General features: G+C 37.6%; 1 protein-coding gene across 2 annotated transcripts in view; it reads right to left on the reverse strand.

The window, feature by feature from the left end:
- Positions 1–27,569, reverse strand: part of zgc:163098 (uncharacterized protein LOC100037380 homolog) — a 29,027-nt gene that overhangs the window by 700 nt on the left and 758 nt on the right. Inside the window, exons 2-22 of one of the 2 annotated variants that reach the window (XM_061898294.1) lie at positions 23,914–23,998; positions 23,718–23,829; positions 19,764–19,861; positions 19,616–19,683; positions 19,435–19,529; positions 19,193–19,257; positions 18,947–19,112; positions 18,669–18,868; positions 17,033–17,076; positions 14,421–14,525; positions 14,280–14,346; positions 4,416–4,579; positions 4,174–4,336; positions 4,024–4,103; positions 3,859–3,946; positions 3,663–3,791; positions 3,412–3,589; positions 3,269–3,334; positions 2,185–2,242; positions 1,951–2,101; positions 20–130 (exon numbers count right to left, since the gene is read on the reverse strand). In XM_061898294.1, the coding sequence (XP_061754278.1) occupies positions 20–130; positions 1,951–2,101; positions 2,185–2,242; positions 3,269–3,334; positions 3,412–3,589; positions 3,663–3,791; positions 3,859–3,946; positions 4,024–4,103; positions 4,174–4,336; positions 4,416–4,579; positions 14,280–14,346; positions 14,421–14,525; positions 17,033–17,076; positions 18,669–18,868; positions 18,947–19,112; positions 19,193–19,257; positions 19,435–19,529; positions 19,616–19,683; positions 19,764–19,861; positions 23,718–23,829; positions 23,914–23,991 (2,286 nt within the window). In that variant the 5' untranslated portion in view covers positions 23,992–23,998. Of the gene's footprint in view, positions 1–19; positions 131–1,950; positions 2,102–2,184; positions 2,243–3,268; positions 3,335–3,411; positions 3,590–3,662; positions 3,792–3,858; positions 3,947–4,023; positions 4,107–4,173; positions 4,337–4,415; positions 4,580–14,279; positions 14,347–14,420; positions 14,526–17,032; positions 17,077–18,668; positions 18,869–18,946; positions 19,113–19,192; positions 19,258–19,434; positions 19,530–19,615; positions 19,684–19,763; positions 19,862–23,717; positions 23,830–23,913; positions 23,999–27,569 lie in introns of both variants that reach the window. The other variant, XM_061898293.1, reaches the window with a different exon arrangement.

A 27,569-nucleotide genomic window follows, 5' to 3' on the forward strand; every position in this document is an offset into this window, starting at 1 on the left:
GATCCAAAATCCAGAATACCTTCTGTAAAAGTTTATTCCTGTATTGCTCCACGTGCTGCTGGATGCTCATTCCAGGTTTCTTCTGCCTCTTTCCACTCTCCAACTCATCTTGGAGCTTCAGAACCTTCAACTAGTTCAAACAGGGTTTAGTTCAAATGTCTTCTCAATGAAGTGCTACTAATACAAACAATTCTATACTCAACAATTATTATTGAAAATAAACTAATTTGTAAAATGCAGTCCACATTAATAGGATATAGTATTGTTTACATAATAAAGAAAAAAGGTCATCATACACATTTTGTCCAAAAATGCCTTCTATTTTTACGCTATTTTGTAACATGCAAGTTTAACAGAATAGAAATTCAAATACTTCATTAATGTTAATAAATGTAAAACTAAGTAATAATTTCACTAGTATAAATATCCCGGATTTTTTTTTTTTAATGGTGACAATTATCAAGCTCTGCTGCTTGGAGTGTTTTTTTTTTTTTTCTCATTCAAGTTGGAATACAGGAGACACAAGGCAAAACACGAGATTTTCCTGTGGGAAAACGTCATGTTATTTATGGGAGGAGCCTAACCTTTAGATCAGTGGTTCCCAACCACCAGGCCGCAGAATAATTTTTCATTAAAAAAAATAAATAACATTTTTTTTTTCCCTTAAATCAACATAAAAAACACAATGTACACTTACAATTAGTGCACCAACCACAAAAACCTCCCTTTTTCATGACAAAGGGAAAAAATAAAAATTAAAAAGATCCCCCTCCCCGGGCCGCGGGACAAATTATTAAGCGTTGACCGGTCCCCGGATACAAAAAGGTCAGGGACCACTGCCTTAGATGGATAGATAGATAGTACTTTGATTCCTTCTGGAGAGTTCCCTTAGGAAAATTAAAATTTGTGTATGACTCTGCTTTGCTAACAGAATTTCCCACCTTTACCCTACAAAAGCTGTAAACCTGAGGGACACATTGAATTGTGATATTGAGATTAGCACTACTTGACCAACAGGTATGACTAGAGATGGGCGATATGGTTTAAAATGTATATCCTGATATATATTTGGTATGTAAATGTTAATAGAACCATTTCAAAACAGGTTACACCGGCTCTTAATTTAGCTGTTACATATTGCGTCATTTCCAGTTATATTATTTTGTCAAAACTATTATTTGTTTACTTGTTAATACTTAGTTACTTTCTGCTTCTATCCACACGTTTTAATAGAAAACACTTCTGTGTATGAATACTTTCCATTAGTTTTGGGCGATACTTCAAATTTGAGTATGAAAGTAGTTGCAGGGGCAGTATTACTCATACTAGTGTTCATACCGATGCTTAAAATTGTCAATATTACCAAATGATTAAATGTTTGATCATAACTGACTATTTCAATTAATATTTAAAGGATTTCCTTTAATTAGATCCAATATTTAAAATACCTTTGGCTCTTATTTCCTGAGTTTGTAAACAAAAAGTGACTTTGTAATCACATGTTAATCTAATCAATGTAGTTTCGACAATATTCTGCAAATGTCGATAGTTGTATTGTTTTGTCCACCTTGTTTTTGTTCAAGAGCTCTACAGAGCTCTTGAACAACATAACTTAGCATAGCTTAGCTATGTTATTCTCCTATGGTGTGTAGTGCAGCATGTTTAACTATTACTTGTCCTCTCGCGATAATGCTACATGCAAGAAACAATTTATTTTCCGCCATGGAGGTGAGGATTGATCATTTAGAAGCTACATTGTGGAGGCATTTAAGCCGCTAGCGACAAAGCAACATTGCGATGAGGACACCTTTTTTTTCTTGTTGTTGTAAAATTTGCAGGACACAGCTAGAATGTGTCATGCATTGTCTCGATATAGCGTTAGTATTAAAAGCTCTATCGTCAGCCAAATTTATAGGGTCTACACCGTGCAACCCTAGTTTTGACACTTACTTCCAGCTCTCTCAGCCTTTTTCTTTTGCTCTCAGACATCTCAAAACTTCTGAGTGAGTTTTGAAATCGTGCAGTGTCAATTTTGGGGGAACTGCTGGAGTCATCGCTGCTGTCGCTCGAGGAGTTGTCTTCATCTGGCGAGTTGACACGTCTGTGGACGGGAAAAGAAGGCAACTCTTTTGAAACAAATAGACTAAAGAGGTGGCGAAAAAAGGACGCTGACAAGCAACTTACCGTACGTTTACTTCATTGTCCCTGCTTGACGCAGCGCTCCACCTGGACTCGGGCAGGCCTAAAGACAACGATTAGTATTTAAAACTAGGGATGTTCAAATTTATCGGCCATCAATCATTATCAGCTATTTTCTTGAAAAAGTATGTGATCGCAATTGCCAATTTACGCCAATTCCCTAAAGCTAATTTTTATACATTTTTAGTATGTCTGACAACCAACATTTTTTATATCTTAAGTATTAATATCACTGAAGGACAAGGCTAAACATGTTGCATTACCATGAATTGATTAACGTGGACCCCGACAAACAAGTTGAAAAACTTATCCGGGTGTTACCATTTAAGTGTTCAATTGTACGGAATATGTACTGTACTGTGCAATCTAATAAAAGTTTCAATCAATCAAAAACCAAGAACAAGCAGGAGCAGGCATGCTAACAGTTGAGCTAGCTAGTGCTTAGTAAAGTTGAAGTGTAGATGGAATCACATTATAGCAGAAAGTAAGCAGATATCAACAGGAAATTAACAAGTAAATTATTAAGACGAGAAAGAGACAATAGTATAAAAACTGTTGTTGTGTCAGCATTGTCCCAGTCAGTGCACGACACATGAGATCAGCGCGGATTATTCCATAAATTGGTGGTTTCAATACCAAGCGTAATAACAGTATATGATTGATACTAGAGTGGTTATATCGATATTTGTATATCCTCCAAATCTTTTTTTTTGGTTCTCTGAATGTGTAAATCTTAAAAAAACAAATCCCTGGACACAGGAGCACTGAGGGCAAAATGTATTTCAATGAATAGTAGATAGTAGTTTTTACTTTTGTGTACTATTGACTTTAATTTGGTCAAACAATTGTATGTAACACAGGAAAATAAGAACTAGTTTAAACACTGTGTTGATTTTAATCAACTGTCAAGAACACTCACAATAAATAAATGTACAGTTTAATATGTGTGATCGGTATTGGCATTGGCAAATTTCACTAATGAATGATCTGTATGGGAATGGACAGCATAAATCTCTGATAGGAACATCGCTACTTAAAACTCTACGAAGGACAATATGACCTGTGTTACCTTGAGAAAACATCCCATCATCAGCCGTCTTCTCCCACTTGGACAAAGGCACTTTGCTTTCATCCACTGAGGACAAAAGGCAGCAAGGTCAGGATGTACACACACACACACACCATGCATACAGAAAGATCTCCTGGACTCACGTGGCATTCCATCAATGTCATCGACAACATTTCCCAAGGGAACGCCGTCTATGTCATCCACAGGCTCTCCATCCAGAGGATCCCAGCCATCAAGGTGATCTGCTCGCCCTTTCTGCAAAGGTAGCCCGTCTATTAGACTACTGTCCAAGGGCGCACCATCCAGGTCCAAAGAAGGTTCCTAGAAAAAAGAAACTACAATCAGGTCTGCTGAAATAAAAAATAAAAAAATATATATATATTTTTTTAATCACCTCCACCTCCTCTATCAACTCCTCTCCAGCTGTGGCAAAGCCCAGGAAGATGTTTTGCAGGTGGATGAGATAAGGCTGAGGGTAAACTGCCCAGTCCTCCCAAGCTCGACAACAACTCGTAATCTTTTGCTACACAAAAGACAAAAACAGCCGTTTTACTTGTTCATATTTGGCTAAAACCCCCTCATCCTCATACCTTAAACTGTTCAGCCTGCAACCTGGCTTGTATGTTCTTGTATGCGTCGTGAAGCTCGCCAAATATCCCCGCTAGCTTCGATTCAAAGCTAAAAATGTTTTGCCAGAAACAAAATTACCGAAAGAAAATCAACAAACCTGAGGAAAGGAAGGAGTGTTTTCTTACTGTTTACGATAATATGAGGCCCCGGCTACTTTGGCACAGGAGTTGTACAAAATGTCAGACACCAGATACAAGCTTGCGATCTGCTGTGGCAAAAAGTGGAGTTGAGGTAAACAAATGAAGCAAACACAAAATTTGTGAATCAGAGCTCGCCTTCTTTTGTAGAGACATCTGAGGCGAGGAGAACCATTCAGTGACGTGTTTCACTACTTCCTCCGCTGCGTCAGCCCGCTCCAGACAGAACAACATGGCGTCGGCGATGTCCCCTCTGCTGGGGGTGAGCTCCTGAAGCAGTGCCTCCAGCTTCTGCCGGTGCCTGAGTTGTTGTTTTTTTAATGGAAGAATCAATCGTACGCTCTCTAAAAGTTTACAAACACAAGCCTAAAAATACTCACTCGGCTCTGAGCTGCCCTTTCTTCACCTGCTCCTCGGGAGACTCGGCCTCGGCCGGTTCGTCGTCCCAGTGCATGTCGTAGCTGTTCAATGTCGGCGGCCTCCAAAGGGAGCCTCCACGGAACATACGGAATTCTGAGGTCCTCCACTTGGTCACGGACTCTCCCTAAGAAGAAGTGAAGGTAAAAAAAAATATATATTTAAAAAAACACTCATATTAATGCAGAAAATAATATATGTGAGCAAGAAACCGGCGCCATGGCTGCAGTTTGAGGAGGCCTCCTGCAACTCTTCTACACTAAAGTCTCTTATGTGCCTTTCTCAGACGTTGTTACTGTTAGCTCTATCTGATAATGCAGTTGTTAAAATTTCTCTTAAAATTTGGGTTCAATTTAAAAGACATTTTGGACTTCCCTCTGTGCCTCTCTCGTCTCCAATTAACGTAAACACTTTTTTACGCCCACTGTTAGTGATAAGGCCTTTGTAGCCTGGGAGACTGCCTGAATTTGCTCTATGAGTGATCTTTACATTAATGAAACATTTGGCCGTCATAGAAATTAGTTCTACCAATATTTGCAAATTAGGGACTTAGTATGAAAGCACATCCCTGGTTATCCAAATATTCCACCTGCAACCCGGACAGACTCTCTACTTAAACTGAAGTAGAGAGGCATAATCTCTCAACTATATACAGACATCAATTCATGTGTGGTGATTTGCGTGCAACATGGGTCTTTGGCACTCAACATAGAAATAGAGATAGACACCTGGGACCAGGTTTTGTAACGAGTCTGCCCCTTAATCTGTGCAAGGCACAGGGTCTTACAAGGCAAGGTGGTACACAGCATCTACTGGTCCAAAAGCAAACTGGCTCACATATTCCGTGGACTGCATTCAATTTGCAATAGGTGTCAAAGGAAAGCCAATGTTGCACATATGTTTTGAAGCTGCCCTGTACCATGTTTTGGAAATCTGTGTTTGTTTGACTTTCAGCTGTCACCTCAGCCCATACTAGTCCCTCACCCATAATGGTGTTATTTCGAGTGGTACCTCCAAACATTTCATCGCCAATCTGTTTTGCCGATCTTGTGGCTTTTCTTAGCTTGCATGCAAGGAGGGTCGTCCTAATGCGCTGGAAGAATCCCAGCCACCCCTCTCACTCAACTTGGATAAGTGATGCTCTGTCCTTCATGAGGTTGGAAAAGATAAGGCAATGCCTTCGGGGCTTTCACTCTGCATAGTAGAGCTTTGACTTGCACTTACAGATGTAGCGACGAACTGTATTTAGTGACGGTGGTTTTCTGAAGTGTTCCTGAGCCCATGTGGTGATATCCTTTAGAGATTGATGTCGTTTTTTTAAAAAAGGGCCGTCTGAGGGATCGAAGGTCACGGTCATTCAATGTTGGTTTCCGGCCATGCCGCTTACGTGGAGTGATTTCTCCAGATTCTCTGAACCTTTTGATGATATTATGGACCGTAGATGTTGAAATCCCTAAATTTCTTGCAATTGCACTTTGAAAAACGTTGTTCTTAAACTGTTTGACTATTAGCTCACGCAGTTGTGGACAAACGGGTATACCTCGCCCTATCCTTTCTTGTGAAAGACTGAGCATTTTTTGGAAAGCTGTTTTTATATCCAATCATGGCACCCACCTGTTCCCAATTAGCCTGCACACCTGTGGGATGTTCCAAATAAGTGTTTAATGAGCATTCCTCAACTTTATCAGTATTTATTGCCACCTTTTCCAACGTGTTGCTGGCATCAAATTCTAAAAATTATGATTATTTGCACAAAAAAAATATTTATCAGTTTGAACATCAAATATGTTGTCTTTGTAGCATATTCAACTGAATATGGGTTGAAAATCATTTGCAAATCATTGTATTCCGTTTATATTTACATCTAACACAATTTCCCAACTCATAAGGAAACGGGGTTTGTACATATATATATATACACATACACACACATATATATATATATATATATATATATATATATATATATATATATACATACATATACATATATACACAATTACAAACCAACACACACATTTTTATAAATACATAGACACATATATATGCATATATATGTATGTATGTATGTATGTATATATATATATATATATATATATATATATGTATGCATGCATATGTAAGTATATGTGTGTATATATATATACACACATATATGCATATATACATATATATATACACATACATACATATATATGCATATATATATATATACATACATATACAGATATATATATATATATATATATATACATATACACATATATATATATACATATACACATTTACATACATATATATAAATATACACATATATATACATATATATATATATACATACATACATAAATAGCAGGGTGTTCAAATACTTAAATATACATCTATATATATATATATATGTTCAAATACTTATTTTCTTGACTGTATATATATATATATATATGTATATATATACATATATATATAGTCAAGAAAATAAGTATTATATATATATACATACATACATATATATATATATATATATATTATTGTAACCTGCATTTATAGAACACCAGGATCCGACTTGAAAATATTTATTGAATGGATGGAAAAATTATTTAAGAGGAACAAAAAATATATAGTATGCGGTGACTTTAATATCAACCTCTTGAATCCTAATAAACACAAACGCACAGCAGAATTTGTTGACACCATGTTCTCCATGGGCTTATTCCCACTGATTACACGACCCACAAGAATCAAAACACACAGCACCACACTTATTGACAACATATTCTGTAACATTGTGGATCAGACTGTAACTGGAGGCTTGTTTGTGAGTGACGTCAGTGATCATTTACCGGTGTTCATGGTGTACAATAATAACTGCAAAACATCCAAACCTGTAAATAGTGAATATTATCAAAGAGCCACAACAGAACAATCATTAACAGCACTTAAAAATGATTTAGCGAAACAAAACTGGGATTCTGTTTTTCAAACGTCAGATATAAATGCAGCTTATAATTTATTTCATGACATTTTTTTCTCACTTTATGATACACACTGCCCCATCAAAAAATGCACTATAAGTAACTCCAAAAAAACTCCATGGATAACCAAAGGGCTTGCGAATGCTTGCAAAAAGAAAAATTATTTATATAGGACTTTTTTTAGGCAACAAACCATAGAAACAGAACAAAAGTACAAAACATATAAAAATAAATTAACCAGCATATTAAGAGCAAGCAGGAAAGAATACACCACCAAACTATTAATCCAAAAGAAAAATGATATAAAGGGAATTTGGAAGGTATTAAATACAATTATTGGGCATGGTTCAAATAGTCCTTGTTATCCGGAGTTTTTTGTTGAGAACGACCTAATCATAACTGACAAGAAAATGATTGCTGACGGCTTCAATATGTTTTTTGTTAATATTGGGCCTAAGCTGGCTAAAAAAATACCAATTGATGATGAACAGCCCTTGGAATTTATTGAAAAAAATCCTTATTCAATGTTCCTTACTCCGACTGTCGAAAAGGAAGTCTTGGAGGTCATTCAGAAAAGCAAGAACAAAACATCACGTGACATCTATGACCTCGACATGAGGACAGTCCGGAACGTAGCGGAAGAAATCATCAAACCATTCACACACATCTGCAATTTATCTTTTCGACTTGGACAATTTCCTTCACAAATGAAACTATCGAAAGTCATCCCCATCTTCAAATCTGGAGACAAACATCACTTCACTAATTACCGGCCCATCTCCCTTCTGCCACAGTTATCAAAAATATTGGAAAAATTATTCGATAATAGACTTCGTGGCTTCATTGAAAAGCACAAATTATTATCTGATTGTCAATATGGGTTCCAACAAAATAGATCAACTTCATTAGCTTTAATTAATTTATTAGAGAATATTACTAATTACTAATGGTATCGAGAAGAATAAATTTGTTATAGGAATTTTTATTGACCTGCAAAAGGCTTTTGATACCATTGACCACCAGATTTTGGTAAATAAACTGGAAAACTATGGCATAAGGGGATTGGCAGGGAAAGGGCTGGAGAGCTACTTAAATGAGAGACACCAGATTGTTCAGATGGACCAACATCAATTTACACTAATGAACATAACCTGTGGAGTTCCTCAGGGCTCGATACTGGGACCCACACTATTTATAATATATATTAATGAAATATGTAAAGTATCAACGCTGCTGAAATTCATCCTCTTTGCTGATGATACAACAATTACATGTGCAGGTGACGACGTGAAGCAACTTCTGACTTCTGTAACTGAGGAGATGATCAAGTTAAAAACTTGGTTTAATGCGAACAAATTGTCTTTGAATTTAAAGAAGACCAAAATAATGCTCTTTAGCAATCGCAAAAGTAATATACCGATCAGGATTGTTATTGATGATACACCAATAGAATATGTTCATCAAAATTCTTTCTTAGGAGTAGTAATAGATGAAAATATCTCATGGAAGCCTCATATAAGTTACCTGAGGAAAAAAGTTGCTAAATGTGTTGGAATGATGAGGAGATCATGTCATTTATTGAACACCAATGCTCCGCTGTTATTATATCATTCCTTTATCATGTCATATTTAAACTATTGTGTTGAAGTCTGGGGAAATTGTTATAAATCACATCTACAACCTTTAGTCACTCTGCAGAAAAAGGCCATCAGGATTGTTTCCAATGTTCACTACAGACATCATTCAAATCCACTATTTATGAACTTAAAGCAACTTAAACTGAACGATGTGATCAATTTTAAAACTGCTCAAATTATGTTTAGGGCATCCCAAAACTCTCTACCATTCAATATACAGAACCTATTCCATGACAGAGATGATCACCATAGTTACAGTTTAAGAGGAAACAACAAATTATATTTGCCTAAATTTAGAACCACTTTAAAATCAATGTGCATTTCAGTGCGTGGAGTCAGTCTGTGGAACAACTTAGGGGACGAGTTGAAAACGTGTTCTAGCATGATTCAATTTAAAACACTGTTTAAAAAAGAAGTACTGAAGAAGTACGATGAGGAAAGAGAGTGATGCCCTCAGCACAGAGCGATGGAAGAGAGGTGTATGGTCGGAAAGTGTTTGGGGCTGTGTGTGTGCGTGTGTGTGTGTGCATGTGTGTGTTTTGCCTCGTCTTGTCTTGTCTCATGGTATTGTTAGTGTACAGGAGTTTTTCTTGTTTTGTTTATAGAGTATTGTTTTTGTATTATATTGTTTATGTTAAATGTGGAATGAGTGAGAGGGGTTGGGCTATTATATAAGCAGCTGCTTCATCCAACCCCTTTTCAAGCCTTGCATAAATATCTTTGCAAACATGTAAAAAAAACAAAAACTGTGTTTAGTTGTACTGTGCAGGTTTGAAATAAATATTTCAATTCAATTCAATATATATATATATATATATATATATATATATACAATAAAAAAAATAAGTATTTGAACACCCTGTTATTTTGCAAGTTCTCCCACTTAGAAATCATGGAGGTATCTGAAATGTTCACGGTAGGTGCATGCCCACTGTATGAGAGATATACTAAAAAGAAAAATCCAGAAATCACAATCTATAATTTTTTTTAACAATTTATTCGTGTGATACAGCTGAAAATAAGTATTTGAACACCTGTCTATCAGCTAGAATTCTGACCCTCAAAGACCTGTTAGTCCGCCTTTAAAAGTCCTCCTCCACTCCACTGTATTATCCTGAATCAGATGCACCTGTGTGAGGTCCTTAGCTGCATAAATACACCTGTCCACCCCATACAATCAGTAAGACCCAAACATTTAGCATGGCTAAGAGCAAAGAGCTGTCCAAAGACACCAGAGACAAAATTGTACAACTCCACAAGGATGGAAAGGTCCCTGGAGAAATTGCCAAGCAGCTAGGTGAAAAAAGGTTCACTGTTGGAGCAATCATTAGAAAATGGAAGAAGCTAAACATGACGGTCAATCTCAATCGGAGTGGAGCCTCATGCAAGATATCACTTCGTGGGGTCTCAATGATGCTAAGAAAGGTGAGGAATCAGCCCAGGACTACACGGCAGGACTTGGTCAATGACCTGAAAAGAGCTAGGTCTACTGTTTCCATGGTCACTGTTGGTAATACACTAAGACGTCATCGTTTGAAATCATGCATGGCATGGAAGGTTCCCCTGTTTAAACCAGCACATGTTAAGGCCTGTCTTAAGTTTGTCAATGACCATTTGGATGATCCAGAGGAGTCATGAGAGAAAGTTTTGTGGACAGATGAGACCCAAATTTACATTTTTGGTCAAAATTCCACTATGCATGTTTGGAGGAAGAAGAATGATCCGAACAATCCCAAGAACACCATCCCTACTGTGAAGCATGGGGATGGTAGCATCATGCTTTGGGGGTGTTTTTCTGCTCAAGGGACAGGACGGCTGTACTGTATTAAGGAGAGGATGACTTCAGCCATGTATTGTGAGATTTTGGCCAAAAACCTCCTTCCCTCAGTCAGATCATTGAAGATGAGTCGTGGCTGGATCTTCCAACATGACAATGACCCAAAGCACACAACCAGGAAAACCAAGAAGTGGCTTCGTAAGAACCATATCAAGGTTCCGGAGTGGCCTAGCCGTTCTCCAGACCTAAATCCAATTGAAAATCTTTGGAGGGAGCTGAAAGTCTGTGTTACTCAGCGACAGCCCAGAAACCTGACTGATCTAGAGAAGATCTATGTGGAGAAGTGGGCCAAAATCCCTCCTGCAGTCTGTGCAAACTTTGTGAAGAATGACAGGAAACGTTTGACTTCTGTAATTGCAAACAAAAGCTACTCTACCAAATATTAATGTTGGTGTTCAAATACTTATTTTCAGCTTTATCGCACAAATAAATTGTTAAAAAATCATAGAATGTGATTTCTGGATTTTTCTTTTTAGGTTATCTCTCATACAAGAACTTACCGTGAAAATTTCAGACCCCTTCATGATTTCTAAGTGGGAGAACTTGCAAAATAGCAGGGTGTTCAAATACTTATTTTTTTCACTGTATACACACACCCATATATACACATTTATTTTTCCTGTAATTATTTATATTAGTCTTATTGAAATATGTTTCGTTGTTTGTCTCCTTCCCCCTGGTTTTGTGGGCCTTTACAATGACAACATTTCAATGTATACTGCAGTATATGTGTTGTAAAAAATTCAAATCCTGAATAAATCTTTTTTTTTTTTTTTAAAGAATATTGTAAAATGCTCAAATTATAGCAGGGACTTTTATTTATCTACTTTGCAGCATATAGATGCAGGTGTGTAACAATACATTATATAATAATGTTATACATTTTTGCCTCATTATGTAACAATGACACATTTTTAAATTTTTGCATTTCATAATACAACTCTTATACGCATTTTGTAATACCTTTTGCAATGTGTAAAATAAGAAGAACAATGAGATAGACTTGAGGCATTATTTGGACCAGGTGGTTGCCTCCAGCCACAGCTGGTAATGCCAATATTGTTCAGTGGCCTTGTGGTTAGAGTGTCCGCCCTGAGACTGGGAGGTCTTGAGTTCAAACCCATTGTCTCCCTGCTTGCCACTTAGCATCAAGGGTTGGAATTGGGGGTTAAAGCACCAAATGTTTCCCGAGTGCGCCTCACACTGCTGCTCACTGCTCCCCTCACCTCCCAAGGGGTGAATATGGGGATGGGTCAAATGCAGAGGACACATTTTACCACACCCTGTGTGTGTGACAATCTTTGGGACTTTAACTTTAATATTGTTTTATTTTTACTTAGCATTCACTACAAAGCCATGCACGTGCTTTTGTAGACCAGGCAGGCAACTATAACAAACTAAACAATTAATTAAATAAATGTTACTTAGACCATTTGTCACAGATGGCAAGTTTCAGAAAATCACAAGAGTGAGACCTTAGTGACATGATGCATTCAAATTTGGCCTTTATTAACACCAATTTGGCCTGTTTTAACATTGATGTCCTCAACTCCAACAGATCTACCTGCACAGTGGATTCCTAATGCTTAATTAACCAGAAATTATAAATGAAAATCATCTCCACGGTTTTCTCTCCTGGCTCTTTTGTCTCATCCTCTGCATCAGTGTTCTCAATTTGGATCTCTTCTACATCTCCGTCCTCACAGTCTTAAATCTATTTTGATCTCTCTTGATCTTCAGGTGTTGCCTACGCCTCAGCTGTCATAAAAAAAAGCTACAACTTGATAGATGATGTTATGCCCTCATTTGCATAATTGATTACAAAGGATGCAGTGTGAGAGAAGAATAATTTAGTGGGAAACATAAAAAGTGAGTTAAAAAGTGCAAATGATGATTAAAATTGTAAATTAATTTTCTTCTACATTGGAAAATGTTAGATTACCAAATTTGAGCAAAAGACTGTCTTGTGATATTCACAAAGGAACCAAAAATATTGACTGGTTTATTAACACGAACCATGTATTTGTTTTTATTTGAAGCGTGACAGCCATGAAACATTAATACTTACATCTCACATTTACATAAACATGAATAGTACAATGCTGGACAAAGCTTCAAATTGTTGTTTTAACAGGATTTTTGAGAAAACGTCGGACCAGTAGCGACATGTTTTATGCAGCACTAATGTTGTGGTTAATTTAGCACCAAACAACATCAGGGGATTTTACAAACACTTTAATCTAAGTCTAAGAAAAGCGTCAACATTTGGATTTCAAAATACAGAAAATTGCTGGGAAAAATGTTGGATTTTTCTACATCACAATAATCAATTGTATAGTTTGTATAGCAATTTATGCATTGTAACGTTTACTTGTGAGGAACCCTGAATTATTGGTTGGTTTACATTTATTTTGAACATGCATACAGTTTCAATATGATACATCACATATTTTACATACATTCATTTCCCTTTACAACATGTCTGAAAAATAGTACAAAGAAGCAAATTAATCTTACGTATATCCTACTTCTTTTCCACTTCTTAGCAAATACTATCACATACTAAGTTCACTTCCTGTTCTCAATTTGTAAAACAATTTAAACCAATGATTTCTAAATTATATGATTTCCAAATATGGCAAACATTTAAGTAAAACTAATTCTGAGATCCTTAATGCAGCCTAACCCCAAAAAAAGATGCTGCCTGCTCTTTTTTTACGTATTATATACAGTAAGTGTAAATGTGTTAATTTACACAAAGTTTGGATTTTTGCCATGTCCATTTGTCCTTTTCATGTAATTCGATTAAATTACGGAACAAAAAATCTCGCTGCGCTCTTTTTCATGAGTGTTGAGGACGCAGGCTTGTTGTGCGATCGCTGCGGTAGCGAAAACACAAAAAACAGAAAAAGAAAAGAAGGAAGAAACGCCCGGAAAGAAGGACAAAAACTGTAATTCTTGGCAAAAATATAAATTCTGACAAGTTCTTGTAAACAGAGAAGACGTGCTGTTGGCGTTCAGAACTAAAGGAAAAAAAGAGTGTGACCGTCTGCCGCAGCTTAGCAGAAAGGAACAATGATTATTACTACTAATTTATGCTCTACTTATCAAAATTGTTATTTTTGTAATAATAGATACTTGTATTATATGTGTATGTATTGTATCTGCTGATGTACTTCTGTTGTAGGAAAAAAAGAAGGAAAAAATATCGTCCGTTACCAATAAAAGAAGGACAATTACGATATACGTCAAAATGCCAAATATCGGCACAGATATTCTGCCCGGCCGATAATCTATCGATCCCTACTGCAAACACCAAAGACAATAACTGTGAAGAGATGTGAATGTTGAATGTGAAATGTTGTACATTTTCATACATACCTGAAGAATGGAAAATAGCTTCCAGCGATAGTAAACATGATTTTGACTTTTATTTTCAAAAAGGAACCTGAGACAAAAGAAAGGAGAAGTGAAATAGCTTTCAGGGTGAATACATGTCACATTAAAGGCAGTGATTTGTACCTGTAATCCGGGTTGCTTATTTCTTTGTTCATTATTATGGCTTCAAACATCGGACCTTCACGCACCACAAACTCTATCATTCGATGGATGAGGACCAACACATTTCTGTGGGCGCAGGGCAAAATAAAGACCATCAGATGAGGATTTATTCAGGCCAAAGCCTCAATGTTCTCTCTGTCTCAGCTCCAACATTGGGTGAGGAAGGGGGAAACACCTCTTAATACCTCTTTAAACAGAGCTAGTGACCCGTGCAAACTGCAGCCTGGCACTTTGCTCTTAACGCCATCAGTCCTTGCCAAAGTATTTACACTTTGAAAATGAAGACCGTAAATATTTGTCTAAAAGGACGCAAAGTTGCACAGGAAGTGCATAGTCACTAACATCTGCAGCACACAGGACAAACTTATAGTCTTAACTGTGAGAAAGAGGTCAAATAAATATTTCGAAGAGCAATACACTGGAACTGCTTAGTCATTCTCCTAATTCTGGCAAGACCTTGCCAAAATCTCTTAACAAGAGGTTTTTAATTTAATGGATCTAATCTATTGCCTTCCAGCTGTATTGATATTAGGCATGTGCAAAAATCCAAATTCAATTTATTTGAATAACTGCAATTTGAATTAAATTAGCTTCACCCCCAGGATGTAAATTGGAATTACAGGAAGTGGAATTAAGTTAATTTCATTGCAAAGCATTTCCTTAAAGCCAAGTAAGAGCAAGAATTGGTGAAGTTTAACAAAAATTTTGGCCTAAAGGAGCTATATTAGGGGAAAATGTTTTGTACTTGGGAAAAAATTAAATTTCAAACTGAAAAATCCGGTTTTGTTGTTGACTTCTGGAAAAATATATTTGTGTGTTTAAAATAAAAATAGGTGCATTCAAAATCAATTCAAACAGGTTTATGTGTTTATGCACGATTAACGTAATGATTCACAGCTACGGTAAATGTTATCGATTGAGGGGGATGTAACCGTTGTAGCCAAACCGGCCACTTCTTGAACCAAATATTCGGTTGCATTGGTTCCTCGAGGAAACAAGGCATTGCTCATCACCAGGCCAATACCATCCCTACAGTTAAGTATGGTGGTGATAGTATCATGTTGAGGGGATGTTTTTCCCCGGTGGGAACTGGGAGACTCATCGGGATAGAGGTAAATATACAGAGACTTCCTGAATGAAAACCAACACTTTTCATCCAATCTGATGTTAAGAGGTGCTGCCAAGAGGAATGGGCGAAACTGCCCAAAGATAGGTGTGGCAAGCCTGTGGCATTGTATTCAAAAAGACTTGAGGCTGTAATTGCTTGCTAAAGGTGCATCAACCAAATATTGAGCAATGGCTGTGCATACTTATGTACATGTGGTTTCTATTTTTTATAAATTTGCAAAATCGAAAACGTCACATTGTAATTATAGAGTATTTATTCTGTGTAGAATTTTGAGGACAACAATGAATGTATTCCATTTTGGAATAAGGCTGTAACATAACAAAATGTGGAAAAATATGGTGCTGTAAAAGCTTTATGGATGCACTGTAATTAAAAGTATTTTCCATTACTTGTAAGCAAAAATACTTCAAATAAAATTGTTTTATATCATATACTTTAATTCTTAATTGTCAATAAAACATTCACTATGTTATAAACTAATTGATTCTGGAATACAGTAAAAATATCAATTGGAATTTGATGGAATTTTAATTGCACTTCCTTTATTTGAAACTGAATTGCACTTCTACTTTCTGTTTGCAACCTCAATTCAATTCAGAGTTTTGCACAAGCCTGATTAGTATTGCAGTGTCTCAAATATTTTGATTTTAATGTATAATTTGTGCTAACTACAAATGAAACTTATTTGAAACCTAAAGTGTTAAAAAAGAACAAAAAATGTATTTCTTCATTTATTTATACTCAACTGCAAAGAGTACCCGGTGTCTATAAGTGGAAAGGCATGGTGTGTATTGTATTTGGTATTATTTTTTCTTCAAATAAAGATACTTAATTAAAACATCACATATTGTGACATAATATGCATTAGAATTCAGATGCACATTTGCACTATTTTGTCATGTTTTTCCACATGAGTGTATGTGGTTTTCCTCATAAAAGTTTATGTTGCATATTGTTTAATATTGCATATATGATGTCATATCGTTATTTAGGGCACTACTTGGTTGTTTTTGCGCACTCTTGTCAACAGAAATTGCGTTATTTAGCTAAGGTAACTAAATCTAAATCATGTTTTGTTCCAGACTGCTGTATTTTCTCTGAACTCCACCTATATCTTAACAGATATCTGCTGTGAAGGCAGTGTGTTGCAATAAAGACGTCTGCTCTATCATCTGCTAGTATTAGTCATAGTAAAGGTAACTACAGCTACCTACAGGCTCAACATGGTAGTAAAGCATCTGTTTGAGCAGAGGCCATTATTTGATGAAATACACTATGTGGTTTGAATGTTGCAATATGTCCTAAGTTAACTGTATAATGAGAACTAATGAAGATTGTTATCGCCTACATCATGTATCTTTCATAAATATCTGAGAGCACCTGCCTCGCTCCTATCACTTGTGTTCTAACAGCTGCTCAGTCGTAGGAGGAAGAGTGTGTGTACCTTTCGCTCGGGATAACCACTTTGACTACGGCATCGGACAGAGTCTGTTTGTGAAGTCAAACCAAATAGTGAAAATATGAACAAATGTAAGTATTTGTACAAATGAAACACTGCAGGATACACACAGCATAGAAAAGCATGATAGCAATCATAGGTAGGGAAAATGGAGGGGGGAAAGGGCAACAAAGTCTATTACTTCACTACATTACAATACAGCAAAACTAAAGGTAATTCTATTATCATATCATACGTGTATCTTCTTGCCCTTAGATTATGTGGTAATTGTACAGGCGCTTTAATCAAGCAATTGTACACACTGAACTGACAAAAAGACAATTTGGCCTCTATTGCTTGAAGCTAACATATAAAATATCTGTCCGTTACATTAAGTACTAGGGGTGTAACGGTACGTGTATTTGTATTGAACGGTTTCGGTAGGGGGGTTTCGGTCTGGTTCGGAGGTGTATCGAACGAGTTTGTAAGCTAAAGTCTTAACAAGCTGCACTGCTTTCCGTCTCTATCTGAGCACCCAGCATTGTCCCGCTCACACATCTGATTGGTTACATACAAAGCCAATCAGCAGTGCGTATTCAGAGCTCATGTAGTCAACGCTTCAGCGTCGAGCAGATATGTGTTTAGCAGCGGACAGCGTACTCTCCCCAAATTATAAAAAACACCTCTCAGTCACAACTATGCTAGCATCATTATGAGCCCGTTGACCTTCTAGAAACTTAAACTGCAGCTCAGATCGCTCACAGTTCTGGCTTGAGGTGAAGGCTAATTAGCTTTTAGCGTCACGTTAGCTCATTTTGCTGTGTGTGTGCGTGCGTGCGTGTGTGTGTGTGCGTGCGTGTGTTAGGGGCAGCAAAGCCCTTCCTGTCTAATATTTCACATGAACTAACATGAACTCCATAGATTTCAGGGATGAATAGTCTCTCCTATTGCTATTTTACTATTTTTTCAACTATAGTTATATTAATCATTAGTAATGTAGCAGCCTAGTTTTGAATGGCAGGGTCCCTGCTATCACATGTTGACAAAAATATAACATTTATGTAATAAAAGTAAACTACAGGCTTCCCAAATGCTGTAATAAATTAAGCATGATGAGTTGACTTGAAACTGTTAAATGTTGCACTTTTTATATGTATAAAAAAGGTTTTGTCATTTTATTTAAAGCAACAACTTGGGGGAGTTTAATGTGGATTAACGTGGGCAGAATTATTATAGTGTTCCCAATGTTAAAAGGATAAAGCCATTGTTTACAAATTTGGTAGATAAATAACCAAAAAATGTATATTTTGTTGTTTTCTTACTGTACCGAAAATGAACCGAACTGTGACCTCTAAACCGAGGTACGTACCGAACCGAAATTTTTGTGTACCGTTACACCCCTATTAAGTACACATGCACATCTTATAGCATCCAATCCAAAAGCTGCGTGACTGCCTTTACAAATATAGTTCTGCTATAAGTGATACCTTTCTGATAGTGTTGATTCAAACACAAACATTTGTATTACATTTCATGATATTGTGCAGGTGTACCTAATGGAATTGTGGGGCTTTGAAATAATGTAAATACATATTCAATAGTAAATCTGCTTGTGCAAAACAGCCATAGAGCAGTAAGTTACCTTGTCAATCTCTCCTTTGGACAGGGACAGTGGTTTGGTGAAGTCATTTCGTAATCGATCCCTAGGCTGGGCGTTAAAAGGAAGACCAGACTGGGGTGGCGGTGCGACCCTCAGCCCTGACGGAGTGTACAGCGGCTGAGGTGGAATTCGAGCTGGTTTGCCCCATCCAAGCTTCATTTTTAAGCCCATAATCATTTTACCTACAAGCCCAAATCAACTATCAGTACAGGACACCACCAAGTGGGCCTTGAGAAGAATGGAGAAAAAGGACAACGTACCATCAAGTGCCGCCAAAGCTCGCTCTGCATCTTTCCGTGTCATGAAGGCCACAAAGGCTCTATTGGACGTCCTGCAGCGTTCCAGGTCCGTGCGGGGCCACATGATCTTCACGCTGGCCAGAGGACCATACTTACCAAACTCTTTGCAAAGGATCTCCTCATTCATCTGGAAAAAACACCAATCAGAGTGCTTGTGTGTTGCAATGCTGTTGTGATCAATCCATCAAAGTCAACTGCGTGTCTTACTTTTGGACTGATGCAGCTTAGGTAGAGATTAGTGGTGGTTGGCACTGTTGGGTCGTCGTAAAACGCTGTATAAATGAAATATGGGCAGAGGTTAACAGGGTTGATTCAATCTATGTTATTATGTGCATTTGAAATTAAAAATTAACTGCTGCAAAGCGGGAACCAAGCCTACACTGTTGTATTTTCACTTCTTGTCTGCTAACATCCCACTGCGTGTGTTCATATAATAAAAGGCCTCTTACTTGGTCGTCCTAAAAATGGTGAGTCCACACTTCCATATCCTCCACCTGGTTCATTATGCTCCCTTTTGTATCTTTCCTCACGCTCCTCCTGTATGCTATATTGTCCCACATGAGAAGCATTGTAAACAACAAAGTAAAGGATTGAAGTAAAACATCCTATTACCAACGTGTGTAGACTCACAGCTTCAGTTCGTCTTTAAACTGCTCCAAGTTACTCTTCTTCTTGTCATCCACCTTTTTTTTAAAAGCCTGCGAATCATCAAAAAAGCAGTCTGTGATGCAAGCACATTTTAAACAAATAGAGGAAAGCTGTTTGAGTCGACACTTACAGACTTTTTGCTTTCTGAATATACATCCTCAGAAGGAGGAACAAACTTTGTGGCAGGTCGATAAAGTTTACTTTTTGTGAGTTCTGCTGCTTTCTCTTCTGCAAAAAGAAAACAAGGGGTTAATGTGGGATCTGAACCGAGGATATCATTGTGGCTTGTGCAGCACTTATATAAATAAACTTTGATTGATTGTCTTTGAACTCAAGTGCAAATAATACCACAGTAGAAACTGGATGGATGGTTGTAATGGGGAGTCAGTTGTATGAACATTTCATAATATTGTTTTTAAATGCTGCAGCAACAGGAACAAGCCCCCGGGCCTTTCTTGGTGGCCGGCTTTGGAGCAACGTACATCTTCGAAAGCTTTCAAAACACAGTCATAGCTTTGTTGGCGTTTTCAGTTGCTAATAAGGATTGATGTGTTAAAGCGAAATGTTTTTTCCCTTCTTGCGGAATGTTTGCAGATCATTTGGTTTGAGTAGCATGTAAAAGATTATCTAGTGAAGAAGTCCCACACGTAGACCTGGGCCAAGATTCGATAAATCAAATAACTTAACGATAAATGAAAATTAACTCGATAAGTTTGCCAGTGTTGTTACAGGCTGCAAGACGCCTTCATTCTTTGCAGCAGCTGCAGGCGTTTATACTACATGCACCTAAAAGATCATAATGTTAACCGCTGTAAAACTCCTGACGGTTAGTATTACCATATTAAATTAAAATGATCAAAAAACCGTTGATACATTTGTGGACCGACTAGCGTTAGATTGCTAGCTTGCCAACTATTTTTTGCTCTTTATTGTGATTTTTAAAAAGGTGTAACATTTTGAAAAGAGACAGAGTATATTTTGATTTTTTTAGTTGTTTTTTTATTTAACTTGGAAATTTAAAAGTTTAAAATTCAAATTCAATGATAAAATTTTCGGGAAATACAACTTAATTGCATTTCAAAGGGTGTACTTGCAATATTATTGTGTATTATTCTATCATCAGTGATTAATTTAGTCTCAAAATTATGTCAACAAAAATATAGTTTATCTGCAATAATTTGAACGTTGATGAATTGTCAAGCTAAATTTTTTATCAGCCCAGGTCTACCCACATGATCGACATCATGTTTATTTACAGTAGGCCTGGGGCAATATTCAGTAAGTTAAATAATCGAACGATAAATGAAAATTAACTCGATGTCCTTGTGTATTTGTTTTCTTCCTCTCCTGTTTTTATACAGGGTGCAAGAGTTTCACTATCATTTTATTGTTTGTTCAATAGCATAATTACATTAATAGAGTAAATATTATTATCAGTCAGTCATCAACAATCATTGTCTCTGTAAAAAAAAAAAAGATTGCATAGCAAAAGTCCTGTTGTCTGAATATTTCAGGTAAAAAACGGATTAGCAAGATTAACCTATCAACACGGACAAACTGCACTTCAAGACATCCAATATTTATGTATTCAATCTTCAAGTGCCTTTTTTGCAAACAAAAATTTTGTACATTTTGTTTTCATTGTTTATTTATTTTTTTAGGATAATCCCAATTATTGACTTTTCAATTAAAATGGTAAAAAATACTGATGAAAAAAAAAAAAAAGTTTATTGGGTTTGAAAGGGCTACTTACTTGCATTATTATTTACTATATGTTGGATGGATGGATGGATGGATGTCATGATTACTTTGGTCTTTCTGACTATAATTGTGTTTATTGGCAATAATTTGTGAGGCAATATATCTTCCGGCAAAATTTGTTTTCAGCCCAGGCCTAGTTCACGACGAGCTCACAACATTTGAAGAAAAGGAGAGCTTGATTTGTTCAGTCTAACCCATCAACAGCATGGTGCCGGTAATCTAGCCTCATTGGAGTGTTCTTGTTAAATCAGTTATTGAAGCTACTTTTAATGTTGTTTTAATATAAGCTATGACAACTAGTAAAAATGTAATCACAGATGCTAAGTGACTCCAATTGTTACCTTGAAACAAATGGTCGAAAGGGAACCAGTTTATGCATATTTTACAAGAAAAAAAATTAAAAGGGGCCATATTATGTTTTTTTTCTACATTAAAAGTCTAAATAACATGTATTAGTGGTTCTTGGGTCAACATTTGGCATTAATAATGTTTTATAGACCGTTTTCAAGAAACTTTCGAACCGTCTCTTCAGGATGTGCCATTTTGTGGGAGGTCTTATTTACGTGGCTCCACTTCCACTGCCATCTTTGTTGGCAGTTTTTAGCGCTTCCATAGCGAGTCTACTGACAGATATAAGTTCAAACCACATGCTACTTTGTATTAGAAATGTCAACAGCAGAGGATGCATGTGCATGTATGAGCCAGTCTGCCCCACAACAAGAGGATAGTGAAAAACAAGAAACTTATTGACAACAGCGCAGACTACAATGGTGGACTCGCGCAAAGCTCTCTGAGAAAAAATGTACCGTTTATGGAGATAGCAGCTGACGAGATAGGGCAGAAAATGTCACAGTACAGAGCAAATTCCAAACGTCACATTTGGCGGAAGTATGAAGGAAAGCAAGATTGTTTATTAAAGAGACGGTGTGGCGCAGTGGAAGAGTGGCCGTGCGCAACCCGAGGGTCCCTGGTTCAATCCCCACCTAGTACCAACCTCGTCACGTCCGTCGTGTCCTGAGCAAGACACTTTACCCTTGTTCCTGATGGGTGTTGGTTAGCGCCTTGGCCATGGCAGCTCCCTCCATCAGTTTGTGAATGTGTGTATGAATGGGTAAATGTGGAAGTAGTGTCAAAGCGCTTTGAGTACTTTGAAAGTAGAAAAGCGCTATAAGTACAACCCGTTTATCATTTACTTAATAAATATCTCTGTAACCGCCACGGTTTGACTTCAAACTTTCGGACTTAAGGGGATCCAAAATACACATAAGCAGACACTGTACCATTAGGTTAGAAAAGTTGGTTTTGCCGACTCGGGCCCCTTTAAAAGGGGAACTGCATTTTTTATTTTGAATTTTGCCTATTCTTCACAATTATGAAAGACATGATGGATGGATTTTTTATTTATGCGTTCTAACTTGTAAATAAAAGTCCTCTTACTGCAGAGCCAATGGGAGATCCTCTCTTTCACCCATAAAATCCAATAAATAACCATTCAAAACCAGTCAACAATAGTCCATTTACATTTTGTGATTTGAATATTAACCAAGTATCAGTGATATTGTTTATCATAAACGTTAACACAGACAAATTATTTATAGCGGTGCAGTGATCACTTCCGTGTGTCCACATGTTTACATCATCGAGTGGTCTCCTGCTTTCTCGCTTCCTTGCTCCCTGGAAGTTTATTCTAGATCATAAATCATGCATCTCACCTGGAAATAAGGTGTCTGAGTAGGTATTCTAACAAGTAGGTACACTTTGACAGCCATTTACGAACCGAAACTGGCGATGACGACACGAAAAGACGCTTGTTTTTTCCGTGAGGATTATAAATTATTCTCCACCTAAATGAGAATATATGAACATCCCAGCAGTCCGCATCCTAATGACAGCAGACGTTATACAGTAATTGATGTTTTGTTATGTTTGTTGGCTCTCTTGAAGTCTGCACTGAGTAATAATCAGTGACGAAGAAAAAAAAAAAAGCAAACGTGAAGCGTTTTTAAAATTAATGCACCGTGTATGCTTAAAATGATCAAAATACGTAAATATTAATACAAATGTGCCCATTACTACATTACATATATACAGTACTTACATTATGAATATAAAACCTCAATGGAGGTGTTTGGAAATTTTTTAAAGGCTTTAAAGGCGGAATTGCGCAGCTCCCATCGGCTCTTTTGATCGAATTTTATTTAATATTTAGAATGCAAATAAAAAAAACATCCATTGTCATGTCTTGCATAATATTTGTGAACAGTAGGCAACATTCAAATAAAGGGAAGTTCCCCTTTAAGTCAAGCAAGTCTAAGCTTCTGACCTTTTGTTGCATTCACAATGCCTCCGCGAACGAATGTTTTCACTCCACTCTTCTGGCTGGGCTCAAATGAAGCTAAAAATTCTTCAAAGACCACTGCTGCCTTTTCTTGTTCCTGGAATATAAAACATACATTTATGCATACAGTGACTCACAACAATTTCAAATCTCCTTTTACAAGACTATACAATATTGTTACCTTTTTCTTGAGTACTTCTTTTTCTCTCCTTGACAGTGTTTTGACTGGAGCGACAATGCTTCCCTTTCTGTCAGCCATTATTGAACTGCAATAGGAGATAAACTCATCTCTTGCACAGCACAAATCACCATCATCAACAGGTGCAATAGGGCGCTAACTTTCGGATGTATTAATACTGTGATCATGTATGTAAATAAAACATGAAAGCGCATTCACTTTGGATATTGTTAGCTATCCATCCATCCATCCTCTACTGCTTATTCCCTTTTGGTTCACGGGGGGCGCTGATGCCTATCTCAGCTACAATCGGGCGGAAGGCAGGATACACCCTGGACAAGTTGCCACCTCATCGCAGGGCCAACACCGATAGACAGACAACATTCACACTCGATGGCCAATTTAGTGTTGCCAATCAAACTATCCCCAGGTGCATGTCTTTTGGTATTGTTAGGTAATTATAGCATTATGGATATTTAGCGTTAGCTATCATTTAATGTATAATCTATTGTAACAAAATGACCGCGATTTGTTCGTTGCTTCTCTAGGACTGCTTTTGTATGTGTGCACAAAGCTCCCTGCGCGTACATGTGAACGAGACAGGGTGCGTTACCGCCATAAACACCAATTATTTTAATTAGTCTAGTAAAAACTCGTATTACATAAATTGAGTAATTGTGAAAAAATATAGACAATTGTAAAACAAATGTGTGCTGTTAAACCACTAACATAAGCTAGCCAATGGTGCTTTTGGTATATTTTTTTGCTTTGAAAAATGTCTGTCTCTGTGTTGGCCATTGTCAACCGCTTGTACCTCTACCGCTGGTCGCAGGGGGTCGCTGGACCCTATCTCAGCTGCATTCGGACGGTAGGCAGGGTACACCAACACAGACAGACACACAACATTCACACACTAGGGCCAACTTAGTGTTGTCAATTAGCTAATCCCCAGGTGCATGTCTTTGGAGGTGAGCGGAAGCCAGAGTACCCGAAGGGAACCCACGCAGTCAGGGGGAGAACATGCAAACTCCACATAGAAAGAACCCGAGCGCAAAATCAAACCTAGGACCTTGGTATTGTGAGGCAGACGTACTAACCCCTCTTCCACCATGCTGCCTCAGGGTGCTCATATTTCCTGATTTTAATCAGGACTCGAGCAGCAGCATTCTGCATAGGGCTGGGCAATATATCGATATACGCGATATATCGCGGGTTTGTCTCTGTGCGATATAGAAAATGACTATATCGTAATATTCGAGTATACGTTCTCACGCAGTTGCTTTTGGCTGCGGGCATTACATTACAGGCTCTTCCCACTCCTTCTTGTCTCTCCTTCTCACAGACAGCAAGCGCACAAACTTACATACGTCACATACTGTCACGTCATACGTCACATACGTATACGTCCTCACGGAGCAGAGAGGTAGCAGCGTGGCTAACGTTAGCTGTGATGCTAGCGGAGTGTTGCAAGCGGTAATACGAGAGAAAGAAGGTGCGAATCTGGAAACAAATGAAGGAAAAATTAATTCCCAAGAAAAACAGCAGGGTTCCATCGACTGGCGGTGATTTTGGCTTCATATGGGAATACGTCGAATAGACAACTTTAACTTGTCAAGTGTGGTGCACAAGCTAATGTATAGCATCATTTGAAAAGGCACCTGCTAATAACTGTTTAATAAATACAGTTTTGGTCAATTCAATTAGTTGTGATTTCCTTCTCTGCATGAAAGCTTAAAATTAGCATATATTAATGCAGTATGACCTAGAATGTTTTAATGTAGACATATAGAATCAGCGCCCCACGCGACCCCAAAGGGAATAAGCGGTAGAAAATGGATGGACATAGAATCATCATACTGCTGTGATTATATGTATTAAGTGGTCATTCAAGGCTAAGGCAAAATAATTACATATATATCGTATATTGCGATATGGCCTAAAAATACAGAGATATTAAAAAAAGGCCATATCGCCCAGCCCTATTTCTGCATATTATGTAATCCCTTATTTTACAGCCTTTCAAAAGAAGTAGCAGGTATTGAAATGACTCCTGATAGTATCCTGTAGGATCCCTTGCCTGTGTCCTTCTTTCGACTGCATCCTTCCTTGCCTGTACCTTTTTTTACGCAACCTTACCTGCATCTTTCAAGAAATCCTTGTCCTTCCAATGCATCATTGCCTGTATTCATTTGACTCCTCTTGCGTTAAAGGCCTACTGAAACCCTCTACTACTGACCACGCAGTCTGATAGTTTATATATCAATGATGAAATATCAACATTGCAACACATGCCAATACGGCCTTTTTAGTTTACTAAATTGCAATTTTAAATTTTCCGCAAAGTGTCGTGTTGAAAACGTCGCGGTATGATGATGCGTGCGTTGGATGTCTCGGGTTGTAGCGGACATTATTTTCCAGCCCGTTCCAAGCTATAAGTAGTCTGCTTTAATTGCATAATTACACAGTATTCTGGACATCTGTGCTGCTGAATCTTTTGCAATTTGTTCAATTAATAATGGAGAAGTCAAAGTAGAAAGATGGAGGTGGGAACCTTTTAGCCTTTAGCCACAAAAACACAGCCGGTGTTTCCTTGTTTAAAATTCCTGAAAGTGAAGCTTTACTATGGATCAGAGCGGTCAAGCGAACATGGATCCCAACCACATGTCAACCGGCAGTTTTTGGTGAGAAAATTGTGGTAATAACTCGGCTCTTACTGGAGACATCAGCGGAGCTTCCTGCTGCTGCTGCGTGACTTCCCTCAGAGACACTGCGTCAACACACCCGTGGCCACACCCCTCCGACTTTCAGGTACTATTTAATCTCACTAAAACACTAGCAACACAATAGGCAGATAAGGGATTTTCCAGAATTATCCTAGTAAATGTGTCTAATAACATCTGAATCGCTCCCACCTCAATCGCCTTTTTTTTTGTAACTTTTTTTTTTAGTCCTTCATCTCTAATTGTCCTCATCCACGAATCTTTCATCCTCGCTCAAATTAATGGGGAAATTGTCGCTTTCTCGGTCCAACTAGCGCTAGCTCAGTGTTTCCTAGCATTGGTTCAATCGAACTCTTAGGGGTTCGGTGAGTCGGACTCAGGGGTTCGATGGAGCCTCCACCAAGCCACACCGGACTCATCGTGTACATAAAAACTTCTCCCTATCGTCATATTATGGATACGGCAACGGCAGAAGTCAAACTTATTTGTAGGGATGTAATTTGTTGTAAGTTCATGCACTGTGTTGGTTTTGTTCTTTGAACAAGGTGATGTTCATGCACGGTTCATTTTGTGCACCAGTAAAAAAAATCATATAACTTTGTCTTGAATTTGAAAAAAATATATATTTTTCAATAAAAGAAGGGTTCGGTGAATGCGCATGTTAAACTGGAGGGGTTTGGTACCTTCAAAAAGGTTAAGAACCCCTGCTCTAGCTGCTGCTGGCTATGGTTGTAAACAATGTGAGGATGTGAGGAGCCCTACAACCCGTGACGTCACGCGCACATCGTCTGGTACTTCCGGTAAAGGCATGGTTTTTTTATTAGCAACCAAAAGTTGTGAACTTTATCGTCGATGTTCTCTACTAAATCCTTTCAGCGAAACAATGGCAATATGCAAAATGATCAAGTATGCCACATAGAATGGACCTGCTATCCCCGT

This window comes from Nerophis ophidion, linkage group LG04 (assembly GCF_033978795.1).
Source record: "Nerophis ophidion isolate RoL-2023_Sa linkage group LG04, RoL_Noph_v1.0, whole genome shotgun sequence".
In the NCBI taxonomy this organism is placed as follows: domain Eukaryota; kingdom Metazoa; phylum Chordata; class Actinopteri; order Syngnathiformes; family Syngnathidae; genus Nerophis; species Nerophis ophidion.